This window comes from Panthera onca, chromosome X (genome assembly GCF_046562875.1).
Source record: "Panthera onca isolate mPanOnc1 chromosome X, mPanOnc1 haplotype 2, whole genome shotgun sequence".
Taxonomy (NCBI): domain Eukaryota; kingdom Metazoa; phylum Chordata; class Mammalia; order Carnivora; family Felidae; genus Panthera; species Panthera onca.
This window is the reverse complement of record NC_138357.1, coordinates 117971149-117987796: the sequence shown is the minus strand read 5'-3', so window position 1 is coordinate 117987796 and position 16648 is coordinate 117971149. Positions and strand designations below refer to the sequence as shown.

At 44.6% G+C, this 16648-nt stretch overlaps 1 protein-coding gene across 4 annotated transcripts; it reads right to left on the bottom strand.

Moving 5' to 3' along the window:
- Positions 1–2301: 2301 nt before the first annotated feature.
- PIGA (phosphatidylinositol glycan anchor biosynthesis class A) lies at positions 2302–15616 on the bottom strand. 4 transcript variants are annotated; one of them, XM_081793760.1, is made up of 6 exons: positions 15162–15566; positions 11955–12734; positions 7551–7683; positions 6644–6776; positions 6283–6489; positions 2302–4618 (listed from the first exon to the last, which is right to left on the bottom strand). In XM_081793760.1, the coding sequence occupies exons 2-6, from the start codon at positions 12670–12672 to the stop codon at positions 4352–4354; spliced, it is 1458 nt and encodes a 485-aa protein (XP_081649886.1). In that variant the 5' UTR covers positions 12673–12734; positions 15162–15566; the 3' UTR covers positions 2302–4351. The 4 variants fall into 4 exon arrangements, with proteins under 4 accessions (XP_081649886.1, XP_081649885.1, XP_081649888.1 ...); XM_081793759.1 differs by having other exon boundaries at positions 14792–15228; XM_081793762.1 differs by having other exon boundaries at positions 12654–12734; positions 14792–15209.
- Between the last annotated feature and the right edge of the window lie 1032 nt (positions 15617–16648).

The window sequence follows — 16648 nt, the reverse complement described above, 5'->3', positions numbered from 1 at the left end:
GGATGTGTCGGATTGAAAGCATTAGACCACTTGCCAGAATAGGCGCATCTGTGACAAGGTCTGCCGGCAAAGCTCATCATTCATTTCCCGTTTCAAGTGTCGGTAAAGGTGGTACCTCGTACCGGAATACGCGGGCTCTCCTTGATCATGGGAGAGTTACAGGGAAATGGAGAAAGAAGACACCCTAGGTTCTGGGTGAATTACCCAAAGATTCTACGAATCGATACCCTCCGCCAACGGACAATATTCTCTTGTAACCCCTAACTCTTCCACACACATCGATGGGCCAATATGAAGGAAAGAGACTTATTTTTAATTTCCCTCCCCTACCAAAAGGGATGGGGAAAATCTACGTCTCCTCTTTCATTCCTGGCTATCTTAGATTTTCAAAATCTCTACAAACTATTGAAAAGGCAGGCCAAAAAAATTTAAGAGCAGACTCAATAAGTCTTATTTAATAAATGCTTTATGCAAAAGATATGGGGAGTTTCTCGTAGCGCTCGGGCAAATGAGAATGACTACCTAGGCGACAAACGTTTCCCTACACTCCGCTAAAAGGCTGACGTGTGAGCATACAGCCTTGACGCACAACACACACCGCGTCCATTTCGGTGTCTTACACAAAGATCCTGGGCAGTTCCCACCCTCAAGAACGGAGATCAACATACGGGGTTTATTTACCGAGCTTAGTGTGGGCCTGCAACTTGCCACCTACAGAGTGCCAACGTATGAAAATGCACACACGAACACAGGCACATGACCTCTCTTCGTGTCGTGTCTCGTTCAATCGCGCTCTAAGAAGTGCACTCTCATTCTGAGTCATCTATGCATGTCGGCCCGGTGTCGTGTATTTAACAAATGACACCATTCAGTCTTGTGTTGGCCTTTTCATTGAAAACATGGCTGTGCTTTCTGTGTTATATACCAGCAAATTAGGCCAGAAGGAGCTCGACTTTTCTCCAGGTTCAAATGGATGTCTATGCTACATGTGAGAGACCATCTTTACGTTTGAGCATCACATTTGAGATGGGCATGAAAGGCTACTGAAGTAAGGGGTTAATTCGCGACATCCCTCACAGGAGAGGAAATCCTCTGTGGCACCACGGTTTCTCAGCCTCGGCACTACTGGTATTTTGGGCCAGATAATTCTTTGCTGTGGGAGGGCTGTCCAAAAGCATTGTAGGATATCCGGCAGCATCTCGATGCCAGTGCCCCACTCCCATCCAAGGCTAAGTGCGGAAATGTCTCCAGACCCTGCCAGGTGTCCCCTAGGGGGCAAAATCACCACCCCCGCTCCCCCCTCCCCTAAACCCCCACATCCAGTTAAGAACCACGGAGCCATAGCCAAATATAAAGGAGAAAGGAAAACCAACTCCCCGAAGTACTAGTGAACACAAATTATATTTTGTACAGAACTTTAATTTTCAGAATTTCCTATTTTAAAAAAGCCCAGGGTGGCGCCTGGGTGGCTCAGTGGGTTAAGCGTCCGACTTCGGCTCAGGTCATGATCTCACAGTCTCTGAGTTCGAGCCCCACATCGGCTCTGTGCTGACAGCTCGGAGCCTAGAGCCTGCTTCAGATTCTGTCTCCCCCTCTCTCTGCCCCTCCCCTGCTAATGCTCTCTCTCAAAAATAAACATTAAAAGAAAAAAAATTAAAAAAAAAAAAAGCCCAGCCACAGGATGATACAATTTAAAGTCTCGCCATATTCTTTTAGGAATGAAGAGCAGGATAAAGAGGCCTTTAAAAACGCTTCGCAAAAGTAAACACAGACCTAGGATACCGCCTTTGCCAAAAGTAAGATTTGGTGTAAGATAAATCAGAACATACCAGTGTAGATGACTGCTTTCCACTGCTTCCAACAAAAGGGGTGGGGGTGGGAGAAGCTGGCCTTCTGTAAATGAAATCAAAATTCAAATTTCTCTTAAAATAGCTTACAAGATATACAAAATTATACAAGGTATAATTACGTAGTTCACATACACAATAGTTTCCAGATGTATTCGTTTGCCTCACGTGGTAACTCTAGTGCAGGGAAAAACAGGGCTTGTTTGGATCAGGAAACAAAAGCACAATTCAACTTATTATTCCATGAGTAAAAGAGAGAATGTATTCTAGAATGGAAAGATGTCAGAGCAATTCATCAGCTGAAGGACAGTTCCTGTTTTACTAACAGACCCAGCAACACATCTAATTGCAGGGAAAAGAGCAAGCATGTGAGGGAGGGGGACGGGGGGGGGGGGGGAGCACTGTTCAACGGGTAAATACTATTGTGTTCAGAAAACAAGACAAACTCAGAAAATTGTCAAAATGTCATTTTGGTCTTTATTTTTGGACACGTAGCATGTTTTCATAAATCAGTGTTATATGTGCTCATTTTTATAATATCAAAAGAAATACAATATATTTTTCATAAATTCCCCATCACTGCAAGTTCACTTTCAAATAAATGTAAGTAGCGGGGTAGAACAATATGTTCCCACATATTGACCAGTGCAACACTGACAGTTACGATTAAGGTATCCAGGAAGCCTGAAAATTAAGATTAACGAGAACAAGCAAATTTACTTCCGTTTGTTAAAAACAAAGGAAATAATTCTGATTTGCAAATTACATACTTTACATGCAAGAAGTTTAAATCCCATTTCCACCTGAAACACATGGCAATCTTGAAAATATGCTAAGAAACAAAAATAGAAGAACCAACAGTAGTATGCCCTTCAAAATTGCTCAACAGGATACATAAAAGCAAAGGTTACAGTTGCGTGCTTCGCCGTGAATACTGGCACTGTTTCATATTTATATAAATCCGTTTCTGTGCATAAAAATCCCAATGAAATTTAATGGTTTAGGTCAGTCCATTTTTCTTTCACCAAAGAACCGTTAACTTCCAGGTTTTAAAAACCGCACTCCCGCGTTTGTGTTTCGGCACAAAACACAAACATATTCCCTACATTATCGGTGGCAACCGGTTAACGGGCATGTTAAGATACTTTTTAAAAAGAAGTTTTGTGAATGTTATCATTAAAGAAAACAAGTCCCGTCAAGGATCACAATACTGCCAGAATCTATCTAGTGCACCGACGAGTGCCTCGTTCTTTTGATCTCGCAGTCCTTGATCACAAAAACTTAGTCTAAGAAGTTCAAGGAGTTCGTAAGACACACCATGTGGATAATTTGGGGTTTAAAAACCCATGGCTCTGGGCAACAACGATTACAGTGAACAACACACATCCACACAAGAGACTGTGTTCCTAACATTTTCAGACTCAATCTGCTATAAATAAAACATTCTGGGGCAAAGACTTTTGCATACTGACGATACTTCTCAGACATCAGCTAGGCCACAAGTGAAGGGACGTGGCTTGCATCGAAGGTACAGGGTAGCAGCTGACTTGGAGACTGCACACCTTGTACGTTCTGCTCGGAAGACATGAAGGCATGTACAGAGGACTAAACGATGCACGGAAGCACGTGGAGGGTTTCTCTGCACTAGCATCAACAGTGATATCGGTCCCTAGTATTTCAAAAGAAAAGGTATTTTCATAAACACAAACGAAGACGAAGGCTCTACCTAGGAGAACGCATGTGACAAGATCGAAGAAGTAATCAGCGTATGCTGACAGTTTCTTCCCGGCATTAAAAGCAGGAGCATTTTTGGCATGTTTGATATTTTACCAGCTTGTCACCTGTGACTACAGAGAAGTGAGCCATCGGAGTGATCGACAAAGAGCACATGTGCCCCTGGTCCTTAACAGCAGGAAGTGTCTGGTTCAATGTTCTACACATAGTAGGTGCTTAAAACATGCTACTAACTGATGGACCATCTTACGCAAGAAACCTGCTGACGGTACGTAACACTGAGCGAAACAAATCAACGGCTACGAACAGGACTTCAATGGCTATGACGTGTGTGAACAGGACTCAAAGTAGTTCGTATCGTTGTTGTACTTCCCTAAAGAAAACTTGTAAACATCTGGTGAATGTCTAATTAATGGTAGAACATTTAAAATTGGCCAAAAAATGCCCAGAAAACATTTGGCCCTTCAGCACCCAAAGCTCCCAAAATATAATGTTAAAACATCTCCGTTAAAGGGATTTCAGTAGTCTGAAAAATGTCATACCTGAGTGGCTTAAATGTTCTCTCCTAAATTTTAAGTAAGTGCAAGGAGTTTCTACACTCAGGAGTTGCATAAGTTTTTATCTTTCTTCAAAATAAAACATCGAATGGTATAGAGGTAGCATAACTTACTAAATGAACTTTAAAAAGAAAAAGAAAAAAGCAAGGTTATTTTCGATAGTCTTAATAGAACTCTCACAAATGTGTAAAATGTTACAATCCAGGCTTTCTTCTACCTGGTTTTAGACATCGCATTATTCTTGCCCTCTTTTTTACTGGGAGGGTATCGAGGAGTCCAGGCCCCGTCTGGCCCTGTGGCGTCTATTGCAACGTCGATGACAGAATCTGGAGTCACCCATCGCAGGAAAACGAGGAAGAGAAAGTTGACTACAGCCAACAAAGCAAAAATGTAGCCCGTCACCGGGCCGCAGTGAGAGATGAGTCTGTCCAGTCGTCTGTCCATCGGTAACACGGCTTCTCCTGCCACGCGGTCGTACACCTGGCAGAGAGAGGCCGACAGTGAGCACCGTAACCCACGACAAACAACGACCCGCGCCGACCAGGAATGCCGTACAGATGCAAAGTGAGGTCGCTTACATTTCGTTGCTGTTGCTGTTTTAGTAATGATGTGATGAATACAATCACGGTCATTATTGTCATTTGATTCAACACTTATGGAGTACTTATTCTGGCCAGAACACTGGGCTACACTCCTGGCCTCTAGGGCATCACCACCAAACTTAACCAACTACGAGAACTCCGAAGTCCTGAGAAGCCGGAGCCGCCTTTCGGGTCACGTCTGTCGAGGCCGTATTTAATGCGGCAGTGAATTCCTGAAGCAGGGCTGGCCTTCTAAGGTTCCGGGACGCGGCTGAGATGCTCTCACCACTAGCCCCCAGCAGAGAGCTCTAATCTAGTGCGCTTCTGGGTAAGAGAGGCCCTTCCGTCCACAGCCACGTGAGGCCGTGCTGCTGAGCACAGATGGTGAGCACATACACAAACACTTTGTAGACTCCACACGGAAGGAAGGGGGAAAAGACGGGGGACATTTTAGCAGATGGCACAGGTCGGATACCGGCACCTAACGCAAAGCTGACTGCCGAGAACTGGTGGTAGGTGGCGTGCTTTGTGAAACACCGCCAAGCACGGACCTCAGAAGTATTCCAAACAAAACCCCACGAAGACCCGTAAACATGTTTGTTTCGAACACAAACGAGGCCAGCATTTATGTTTCAACAGCCTCTCAGCATTCCTTGCGGTCCTTCCCACACAGCAGACCTGTGCGCCGCCTCCTTGCGAACCCAAGGAAGTTGTGACACGCGGTGCAGGTGCCACGGGGCAGCGACCTCTGGAAGGGCGCGGGCCGTTTTCGGCTAGCTCTTCCACCTTCCAAACATCTGGGACACATCTCAATCAGAATTATGCGGGCACTGCTGAATTAGGATAGTTGAGAAAGTACGCTTCCAGAGTGAACTCCAATTCAATTTCTTCATCAAGTTTCTAAATAGCACGGTTAAACTACAAAGCAGGAGTTGAACAGGATCAAAATGGCCTGTGTGGACCCGGCAGAATTAAAAAAGCAACTCCAAATTCTCTACTGCTGCTTTTTATTTGTGATCCTGTTTGCAACATCTGTCACGTGCATTTTGAGTCCTCACTCATTATGTTCTCAATCAGCCCAAAGATGCCAAACTCCTCTTCCCACGGAAAATCACATTACTTAGCAAAGGTGACGCAAGGGTTTCGGGAAGTAGCCCAAGCTAAATGTTGGCCACAATCGGACTCAGCAAAACCATGTATTCTCTAGTAGACCCACGTGCTGTAGAATTAGAAGCAGCCTTAAGAAAACGTCTAAGAGTAGAGTTTAATATCAGTTTTGCCTTTAACTGTTGTGACTTCCTAGAAAACTTCCTCAGGCCCAATTTAATGAAGGGTCTAGATGGCATTACCACTATTTTCAGATGTCAAAGGCAAGGACTTGACTAGAAACAGCCTAGCATATACCAAAAGCAGTACACGGTTCGTGTCTTCTCATCGGAAGAGACTTCGTAAACTTAAGCAACAGAGAGGATAAACCTAGAGAAGAAATAGCAAACGTGTACACAAAACGCCAAGAATTCAGACCCAATCGTTCAAATACTCTTTGCTTAGCCCATGACATACTTTTTCAGTTCTTTCCGCAACGTTCCTCCAGGTGTAGAAAGTCTTTACGATGTTGTGAATATCTTCGGGGGCCGGCAACGCTCCTGATTTGAGTTGGGAGATCGCTTTTTCCAAACCCTCGCACAAGGACTTTACAGAAGGCTCACATAAAATGATCAGATTTTCTGGAAGTACTTCAGGAATCCCGCCAACCCTGGTACTGACGACCTTAAGAAGAGACAAAGAACACGTGACACACCATAATTCGTACCTCAGGAAAAGAAGCCAAACCAACTTGAAAAGTCGTTACAGAATGTGTCTGATTATTTTTCAGAATGCAAGTACAGAAACCCCGACAGTGCAAGGCCTCAAAGCTTTTTACCTGTAAACCGCAACTGGCTGCTTCCACAATTGCCATGCAGAACGCTTCGGTAAGGGAAGTATTAAGAAAAATATGTCCTTGAACTAAGACATTTCTAACATCCTTGTGTTCTAAGGCTCCCAAGAGACGTACTCTGATTTTTGAAATGAGAGAAGAAAGAGGGGAGTGAAAATCTTGCTAGAAAAGAAATATCATTTAGAAGCCAAGTGTGCTATCCGTACTGTACTTAGATTATTGCTGGTTCTGATGTTTTCCACCTCAAAAAAGGTTAGCATCTCCAAACTCTTACCTAAGAGTCTTTTAAAGCTCTTTGGTTCAAACCCACACGGCTAACATATTGCGAACTTTTGTCACGCCTACAAATTTCATCTTTCCCAAAATTGGTTGGCATTTAATAAAGATATTAATATGCTTTGATGAGTAAATATTAAAGTCATTTCTAAAGAGGAAAATGCCCCTTCTAAACGGACGTCTCACAGCAAACACCGTTCTAAGTTACTGAGAAAGAGAAGTACTTGAACCTGTATGTGTGGGGCAATTTACACGACTTGGGCCACGCTATAGAAATCACCACTCAGCAAGCCTTGAAAACGCGCAAACATTTCCAAAGCGGTTGGCGTGTGCATGCGTGGATGTGCGCACGCGCACACACACCTTCCAGGATACCTCCAACCACTGCCCCCTAGAGTCCAATAATATTGGGCTAACAACAACAACAAAAACAATTAAACTGTGAATCTTAAACTAAAGTTTCCCATAGTACATACATTTTAAAAAAAAGAGACCTCGCGTCACATTTGTACATCGGGTACATGTAAGAGAAACAACCCACTTAACACACGTCACCCAAACTGAATTTAGGTAACTGGTATTTTCTCACCCAAGGCAGTATGGAATCCATCAATACCTGTCATGTAGCTGGTACCTTTCCCGTACTTCTTCCAAAATGATTCTCTTAGGTCCCTCTCCTCCAATTATGAAATTTAAATCTGGATATTTTTGACAGAGTTCAGGTATTATACCACTAAGCAAATCAGTCCCTAGAAATATAAAATAAAGGTGAATGTTGGAAAGAGTAATATTTAAACCTAAAAAAGTTCATCAGAACTGAGAATCCACTCACTTTGAAGAGTATTAGCCATGCCCTCCTTAAGTATAGAAACGAACTCTCAAACCTTTCCGGGGAAGGTGGATTCCCTGGGATCGTCCAAACTAGGACTCATCTCCTGCAAGTTGCAATTCTTAAAGACACATATACATTGACACATCCTTTGTTACCCAACACACGGACTGTTTGGTTTCACTGTAACGGAACATTCTTCAAGGTACTCGCTTGTGTTTTACATATCACCTGTTATAAAACAGGTATTTGAGGTAGCTGACATCGGAGTTCGTTTTCGACAAGGCTGGACAGCTGACCGGAGATCTATCTAGGTCCTGTCCCAGCCGTTTTAGGGGCAAGCTCTTTGACCAAGGGAAAGTTTTCTGATATAGAAGAGACCAGGCGTACCTGAAGTCCAAGATCTCTTTCAGCTACCAACTTTCTCCCAGCCTGCGTTCCACTTCCCGCCCTAGGAAAGGGCCAAGTGACAAAGTAGAACTGCAGCCTCCACTTTGACAATGTGGTTTGTACAGAGGATTTTACAGCAAACACTATGGTGTTTGGGAAATTGAAAAGAGTAGTCCATCCAAACCTGCTAGAGCCGCTTCCCTTGAATGACAGTAAACGAAGGTGGCAGGACCGCTACTGCTAGGTCATTAGGGTCCGTCAGAACAAAAGGATGCATCTTGGTTCCTTTTTGTTCTTTAATCAAACACTCTACTTATAATGTGGAAACACCACCTCGGGTAATATAAAGCAACAAAATAAACCATGCTCTTCTAGTCTGAAAGCGGCTATCCAGAGTGACAGCATGTTGACACTATTTGGGAATTTAGTTAAGTAACATTTATAAATTGGACACATTCAAAAGTGAAAATAAATGTAAAATAACCCGGTTAAAGTTTATTAATTTAAGAAATGCATACACACACACACACACACACACACACACACACACAAGAATTGCACTTCTTCTCAGTCCTTCCCAGATACAGGCAGATCAATTATAAAAAAGGATGGTGGGAGAAATTATATATATGGCGTCATTTTTATTAAACAATTCAAAGTAGGACTTAAGTAAACTCCGCTATTTTCAAAATATGATTGCATTAGCAAACATAAATTCACTGCGACTTTTCTGAACTATGAAGGCTTCTCATTAAAATCTTAGCTATCCGTGTTTCCAAACAATTACCAAATCCATCCATTGGATTTCTACATAAACTAGAAGGTGGCTTAATGACTTTTACCATTTAGTGTCCTATAGTTCTTTCGTTTTCTTTCTTACCTTTCCTTCTCCCTTCTATTGCAAAGGTTAAGAACCCAGCCTTCTAATGAAAAGTGCAATACACATAGTGTGCTAATTATAACTGCTGATAACAACATTTACTGAGCGGTTACTACATTAGGCAATGCCCTTGAAGGGTGCGAGGTCATGGAATCCCGACAACTACCTTATAAGGAATGGAACTGATTAATACTATCAATGATCTATATTATTATTCTAGGAATGAAAGGGTTTTCCCAAACAATAAAATATCCTCCTGCCTCTGAGAAGAGTCTAACACAATGGAACATACAAAAGGACTTGCAATTGCCATAGTCACACAAAACGGACAAAGAAAAATCATGATACAAATGGCTTCTAAAGCTCAGTCTAACATATGTTAAAGAAACTTCTGAATCTACACCTAGACTCTGGGCCAGAGGTGAGGGAACAGGAGACCTTAGTTCAAGAGCTGGACTCTTGTTTGTCATCTCTGATACTGTGTAACCTGAGTGAGTTACTTACCCTCTCTGAGACTCAGTTACGTGCAGATAACATCTACCCTACAGTTGTTGGGAGGGTCAAGTGAGGTACTGTACCATGTACAGGCTTTATCAACTCCAGAATATAAATGGAAGTTGTCATCACCACCGCAGCAAGAAGGGGGGCGTGCCTGCACACGCGCAGGAGCACTGGGAGACCCTGACTGAGCACAACAGGCTCTGGAAAAAGGGAAGAAGGCAGCCAGGGAAGCTCAGGGGTAAGAAGTGGGATTTCTCCTCTCTCACTCAATACACTGCAGTGGGCCTTTGAGAACTGGTCCAAAGGAACACCTCCTAAGGAAATTAACTAGTTGATAATTAACGGACCATAAACACAACTACTCACTTTTGGGCTAGAGATGTGGCCGTTCCTTCCGAGAATGTTACTTTTTGTACAGTGCCTGGCGTATGGAGCGGGTTCGCTAAATACTTGTTAAATGACCGAATTGAGAACAGGACAGGCCGTGCCTTCCCTCTGTTGCTGGTAGTTAGCTCAGCGGGCTCGAATACCATCGTTAGTGACGTAAAGGTAACAGCTTTAGTTTGTACCAAGATTTCATTTTGCTCTGATCCTCGACCATGCATGCACCACACTCATTCTCGGCTAGCTAGCTCACAGCTCTTTTAGCTATGTGACTAAAAGATAGCCTAGGCGCGTTTTCTAAGTTGCAATACCTCACCAGTATCCCCAGAGGGGTTTCCAAGAGGGACTGCGGGTCCATTCACATCTTCTTCATTAAAAAAGGAAGCACACCAAGAGAGCATGCCTTCACCCCAGAAAACGCAGCTCGACAGTTTCCTCACCAACCTCCACTTAAGTGGACTGCTGGACCAACCAGGGCTCCGTTCCAAATGTAAAGCATACTGAGCAAGGCCCGCGTCTGCACCGTAGGCCACTCCTGGGCACACTGGTACACTTCCGACCCCACCGCTGAGCTGCGCGCTGAGAACCAGCTGCATTGGTCCACGTACGTCTGATGCCAGCTACGCTTGGTAATGCGGGTACTTTGGGAACGCTGGGTAATTGATGTAAATGGCACATCAACTGACACAGTTAAGTTCCTATGAGGCTAAGCTGAACGGTATGAAAAATTCAATAAAGGAAAAGTTACACCAGAAAGCTCTTGTCCGATTAGGGGATATCCTAAACCACTGTGTCAAATCAAGAACAAGTCAAAAATCTCCAAGTACACGACTTCGTACACCTTTAAGTTCTCACCCCACTTAAAGGAAGCCCAAATCGGTAACTACAAATAATGACGCTTTTGGAAGGTGGCCATGCGAGAAAGACGGCACAGCTCAAACCAGCGGACCAGTACTCTTACGCCTGGAGGCCCATGTCCAACTACTTACTGGCAACTCGGTGTGTGTTAATAACATTCTGAGTTAAATTCAAATACTTAAGGGAGGGTATGGATTATTTTTTTTTCAATAATTCCCTACTTTAAGTGATGATTTTGATTACTGGACAGGTTTTTCAAATACCATCCAGAAGACCACTTAGGTTCTGAATAACCAGACCGTTTCAGGCTTTTAGTAAATGAGGCTCTACAAATGCTATTGCGGTGTCCATTAAGTGCTGCAGAGGCACTAAAAAAAAAAATCCTCCTTGATAATGGCAGACACTTATCAAATACAAACTGGCCTAAGTACTTTACAGGAACCATCACTGAACCCTCACAAGATTCCTGGTGTTGCTCAAACCGTACAAATGAAAAAACTGAGACCCAGAGAGGTTAAGCAGCTTGTCCTCAATCACACAGTGGGATTCGGGGAGGATCAGGCTCCAGGCTGTCTAATCCCCCTGCCTTCACCACTTACCTGCCCACAGATTATTAACACCTTATCTACGATTAAATGAAATAAGCTATAAAACGGCAATGTTCAGAACAAGCTCACTGACTTTGAGGAAATGCATAATAGACAGGAAAGCTAGAAATTGAAATATTCCTAAAGGTCATCCCTGAATAGTACAATTACAGCTGATTTTACTTTTCACCTCTGTGCTTTTCTTAGTTTTCAAAATATCTGCAGTGAAAAGGCATTACTTTTGCAATCAGAAAGAAAGGGCTATGTGGTGGCTCAGCCTCTCACCTCTTACCACACACACAGGGCTGTTTAACCTTAAAAAGACCTGACCTGCTCAACAACATCAGATTACTGTTTTTAAGTAACTATTAAAACATCAAAGGTGGGGGGGTGGCATTCACCACCATTTCAAAAAATCTGGGGGGATGTATCAAACAGTATTACACCTTGCTTCGCTATATTTAATCCAGAAGTGGTTATGAGCCCATAAAACAAAACGACAAGCCAAACAATCATTACATACAAGTATTCAACAGCTTTCTACAAGAAACAAAAGTCTGTGCAGTGCAATTGTAGCTATCATTTCATTACCTTTTCTGTAAACAAGTCTGCTGACAACAACAACAGTTATTATACTATCATGCCTTCTAAATGGGTCTGGAGTGAAGTCAGTAGGATCTACAGCATTAGGAATGACGGACACTATTTCAGGATTCAGTGCTGCTCTTAGCACAGTGTTTTCCTTACTAGTATAAGAGACACAAATTATGTGGTTTGTGTCACAAAGAGACACAGTTAGAAGCTTGTTTGTAAGCACCGAGCTGACATCAGCAAATCCAAAAAGGGAGTGGTCCGTGAAGACTGTCTGGAGCCCCATGGTCTTGGCGTGGAAGAGGGCATCATGGGCCATGGCAGAAAAAGAACTATGTGAATGTATTATCGTGACTCTCTCCCGAACAAATATGTACCTGAGCAATGGCAGACTGTGAAAGAGGGTCGTGGCCGTAGATTGGTTGTACATGACTTTCAGAGGCAAGTAATAGACTTTGAGGCCATTAGTGAGGTAACGGATGCCTTTTCGATTTCCATAAGCATGGGTGACAATTATAACTTTGTGCCCTCTTTCAATCAGACACTGAGAGAGCTGGTAAATGTGGCTTTCCACGCCTCCCATATTGGGATAGAAAAAGTCCGACACCATGCATATGTTATGGGTATGGGTCCTACATGTCGACAGACTTCCAGGGCTGACACGGGAGAGCACAGCTGAGGGAAACTGGCCAGGCCCACCTCCTCCTCTACAGGCCATGCTGAGATGGTTTAGGCATTAGTCCTTAGAGCAGCTCAGTTAAGATATGTGTCGTCTAGTACCTGAAAGAGAGAGTAAAACAAGATCTCAGCTCAGAGACAAAATATATTACATTTTCCAAATCCAGATATAAACACTGTTTTATGCTAATGTAAATTTGCCAGCTTTCCCCCTAGAAATAAAACAAAAGCATATAATGAAATTACTCATCTGACATTTACTTGCTTAGCATTTACTACGTGCCATACAACAAAACTAGATTCTGCAATGTCCTTATATTTTAATTTTGCTTTAAAAAAACTCCTACACGGGGGCACCTGGGTGGCTCAGTTAGTTAAGCGTCCAACTTCGGCTTAGGTCATGATGTCATGGTTCGTGGGTTCAAGTCCCGCATCGGGCTCTGTGCTGACAGCTCGGAGCCTGGAGCCTGCTTCACATTCTGTGTCTCCCAATTTCTCTGCCCCTCCCCCACGCATGCTCTGTTCCCCACCCCCCCAAAACAAATAAACATTTTAAAAAATTAAAAAAAAAAAAAAACTCCTACACATAATTTTTAAAAAGTAAGTTTCGGGGCACCCGGGTGGCATAGTCAGTGACGCATCCAACTCTAGATTTCGGCTCAGGTCATGATCTCACGGTTGGCGGGGTCGAGCCCCGTGTCGGGCTCTTGTGCTGACCATGTGGAGCCTGCTTCAGATTCTCTCCCTCCTCTCTCTCTGGCCCCCCCCCCCCCCCCCGCCCTCACTTGTGTTCTGGCTCTCAAAATAAACAGATAAATAAAAGTATGTTACATCACAGTATATAAGGATGTGCTATGCTAACAAACCAGTGCATTTCAATAATTAAACATATGGCTCTTTACAGAAAGTTTGCCGACCCTGCTCTAGACCTTAGCCACTGATTCCACAAACCTCATACAATTCTGCGATTCACTTTGTGGTTTATACTAAAATATACCTGGAACTAGAACTGTCTTTTTGACGGTAGCTTTTTCAATATCACCTACAGCACATGTTACAGACATCCACCTACATTTTCCCCTTCCGTATTCAAGGCTGGTGTTAAAGGGCTCCTTTCGTTTTCTTAAACTTTCTTTCAGTTATGTAAGCCTTTCTTCCATGAGCGTCCCTCTCTCTGGTTTGGAGTCTCGAGATAAAGGCTCAGTTAGAGGTGGGTTGGATCTGGGGCCATTTTCTAAACCTTAAGTAGGAAATATTTACTTCAGGGGTCCCTTAGATCCTCATCAGCGCAAAATGCTCAGTATTCGGTACTATTACATATTCTTACTTTTAAAGCTCAAGAGTGCTGTGGAAAGCTAGTGAAAATCTCCCTCAGATTTACAATGGAGATTTCCACACCTCCAGAAACTCAGTGGTACAAGGGAAAACCATTCCAAAGGTCTGAGTCTCTGATTTCACCTGCAAACTCAGGAAATGCAAATCAACTGCCTGTGCAAAGTCTTAATTCTTCTCGCTAACAAATTTATCCATGTTTTACGTATATTCTCAGAAATACTCAGTGTTTCTTGACCTGAATTTACTAATTAAGATTCAAGACTACCAAATTTTGGGAGTCGTCAGTTTTGTACTTTTAAGTGGTTTCAGTAACATTTTCTTACTGTGGTTCGTCACCTACACCTGAATTTCCAGTTGTATTCAATTTAAAAAGATGAGTGATTAAAAAACAACAACAAAAAAAAGGAGTGAAGGACCAAATGAAATAATCTTAAAAGTTTTCTCATGAACCTGCTAACGTCCTGTGAGGAGTCTGCCTACTTCCATCGGGTTATCACGCCTAACATCTTTCTGGCATAGAAGCTCAACAAATGGCACAATCACACATTCTTAGATTTTAAAGCCGAAGAGAGGCTAGGAGATCTAGGAATACCTCCCTTACTCTACAAACGAGAAGCCAAACAAGTTGAGCGATTTGCCCACGGTCTCCACCCAGCCACTTAAGTGACAAATGCGAGATGGCCATAAAATCTGCAACCATTCATGGCCAACGAGTGTCTGGGCAGACAGCCGCAGAGGCTCCCGAGGAGCCTTAGGGAGACCCCGAGGGGACTAGGACGGGGCTTCCACACCCACCCCCCTGGCAATACCCCGACTTCACTCACTGAGAGGTCACCGGGGAGCGCCAGGGCCAAAGAAGGGACGACCCCGCTCAATCAGCAGCCCCGCTGGAGTCAAGGAGGGTTCCGCCAGGCCCAAAGGGAGGAAGATGGCCAGACGGCGGGCAGGAGTCTGAGGCTGGGGGTCCGGAGTCCTTCACCCCGCCCGCCTCAATCTCGGCGGAACCGGCTTCAGCGCGGCCACCCCGGCGCACCCTCAGCTCCACTCGACTCCGGTGGCTCTCGACCCCGACTTCCGAGCTTCAAAGCCGCGTCGGCTTCGCCCCTTCCATCGCCGGCCACACTCCCACCGGTGCAGCCCAGTCCCATCCGGAAGCGGCCGAGAGTGCTGGCGCAGGGTCAGACGCGCACTTACCGGCGAGTCCCATGGCCGCCAGTGTCCGGACCTCCCGCGGCTGCAGCCAGAGTCCCACCTCGCTGTCCCGAAACACCAATCCGAGACGTCCGCGCCCGAGCGCCGCGCCCCCGAGGCAGCCAATCGCAAAGATGCGCTGGCGTCACGTGCGGGAGCGCCGCTCAGCGCCCACCCTTCAGCGCGCGGTGGAACGTCAGTGCGCGTAAGCACATGTTTTCGCGATGTTCAGAGTAACTTGTTTTCTCTGCACAGAAAGTAGTAATCTTTGGCTTAATCTTTCATATGAAGTCTTAGTGTCGCAGATCTCTAGAAACCGGCCCTGGTCTCTTCTTACACAAGCAACCTATCAAGAGCCTTCCTCGGGGTAAAGTCAGAAATCCCAGCGTGACTCGCAGCGAGCCTTTAGGGCTGCTGGGAGTTGTAGTCTGGTGGCCTTTGGAAGCGAAGCTGAACTTAGGAAACTCACTCCCAGGATGCACTGGACTTTTTTTTTTTTTTTTTCCAACTTTTTTTTTTTTTTTTTTTAATTTTTGGGACAGAGAGAGACAGAGCACGAACGGGGGAGGGGCAGAGAGAGAGGGAGACACAGAATCGGAAACAGGCTCCAGGCTCCGAGCCATCAGCCCAGAGCCTGACGCGGGGCTCGAACTCACGGACCGTGAGATCGTGACCTGGCTGAAGTCGGACGCTTAACCGACTGCGCCACCCAGGCGCCCCTGGACTTCTAAGCCCAAATTGTGCAAAAGGTCTGGTGGGTTCGCGTCTTGGTTGCCTGGTTACAGCGTCTCTTTTCTGGAAGCCGGTTCTCAGCGACTTCGGAGGGGAGAGACTTTTGGGTGAGAAGGCTACCAAAGGCTGGGGTCACGCTGGCCTTGGGTTTCTGGTTATCTGTGCCGCAGCAGAACCGTGTTTGTTCTTAACCACCCTGCTAGGTTGCCTGATGTAGCAAATAAAAATACACAGATAAAGACTAAAAAATACCAAACTTTATGAAAATTGGAATTTCAGGTAAATTTTATTTTTTTTATTTTCTTTTTAACATTTATTTATTATTGAGAGACAGAGAGACACAGAGCATGAGTAGGGCAGGGGCAGAGAGAGAGGGAGACACAGAATCCGAAGCAGGCCCCAGGCTCCGAGCTGTCAGCACAGAGCCGGAAGCGGGGCTCCAACTCACAAACCAGGAGATCATGACCTGAGCCGATGTCCGACGCCCAACCGACTGAGTCACCCAGGCGCCCCTCAGGTAAATTTTAAATAAGTATGTCCCACATATTGGGGACTCGACTAAAAAAGTATCGTTGTTTATCAGAAATTCAAACTTAACGGGCTATCTTGTATTTTATCTGGCAACCTTACACTCTGGAGGAAAAAAAAATTGAGGTCTGACCTACAATATCAACTCCCACTCAAACTGGTTTTACTGGCTATGGTGGTGCTTGGCCAGGAGGCTCATGAATCGGTGGAAATGGTCTGATGGCCATCCT

What these genes read in the sequence shown, in the direction of transcription:
- PIGA (XM_081793760.1), bottom strand. Translation starts at nt 12,672, where the DNA reads ATGGCCTGTAGAGGAGGAGGTGGGCCTGGCCAGTTTCCCTCAGCTGTG. An exon ending in CAGACTTGTTTACAGAAAAG is followed by an intron (nt 7,684 to 11,954) that starts GTAATGAAATGA and finishes TTATATTTCTAG; the next exon opens with GGACTGATTTGCTTAGTGGT. An exon ending in TTGCGGAAAGAACTGAAAAA is followed by an intron (nt 4,619 to 6,282) that starts GTATGTCATGGG and finishes TCTCTCTGCCAG; the next exon opens with GTGTACGACCGCGTGGCAGG.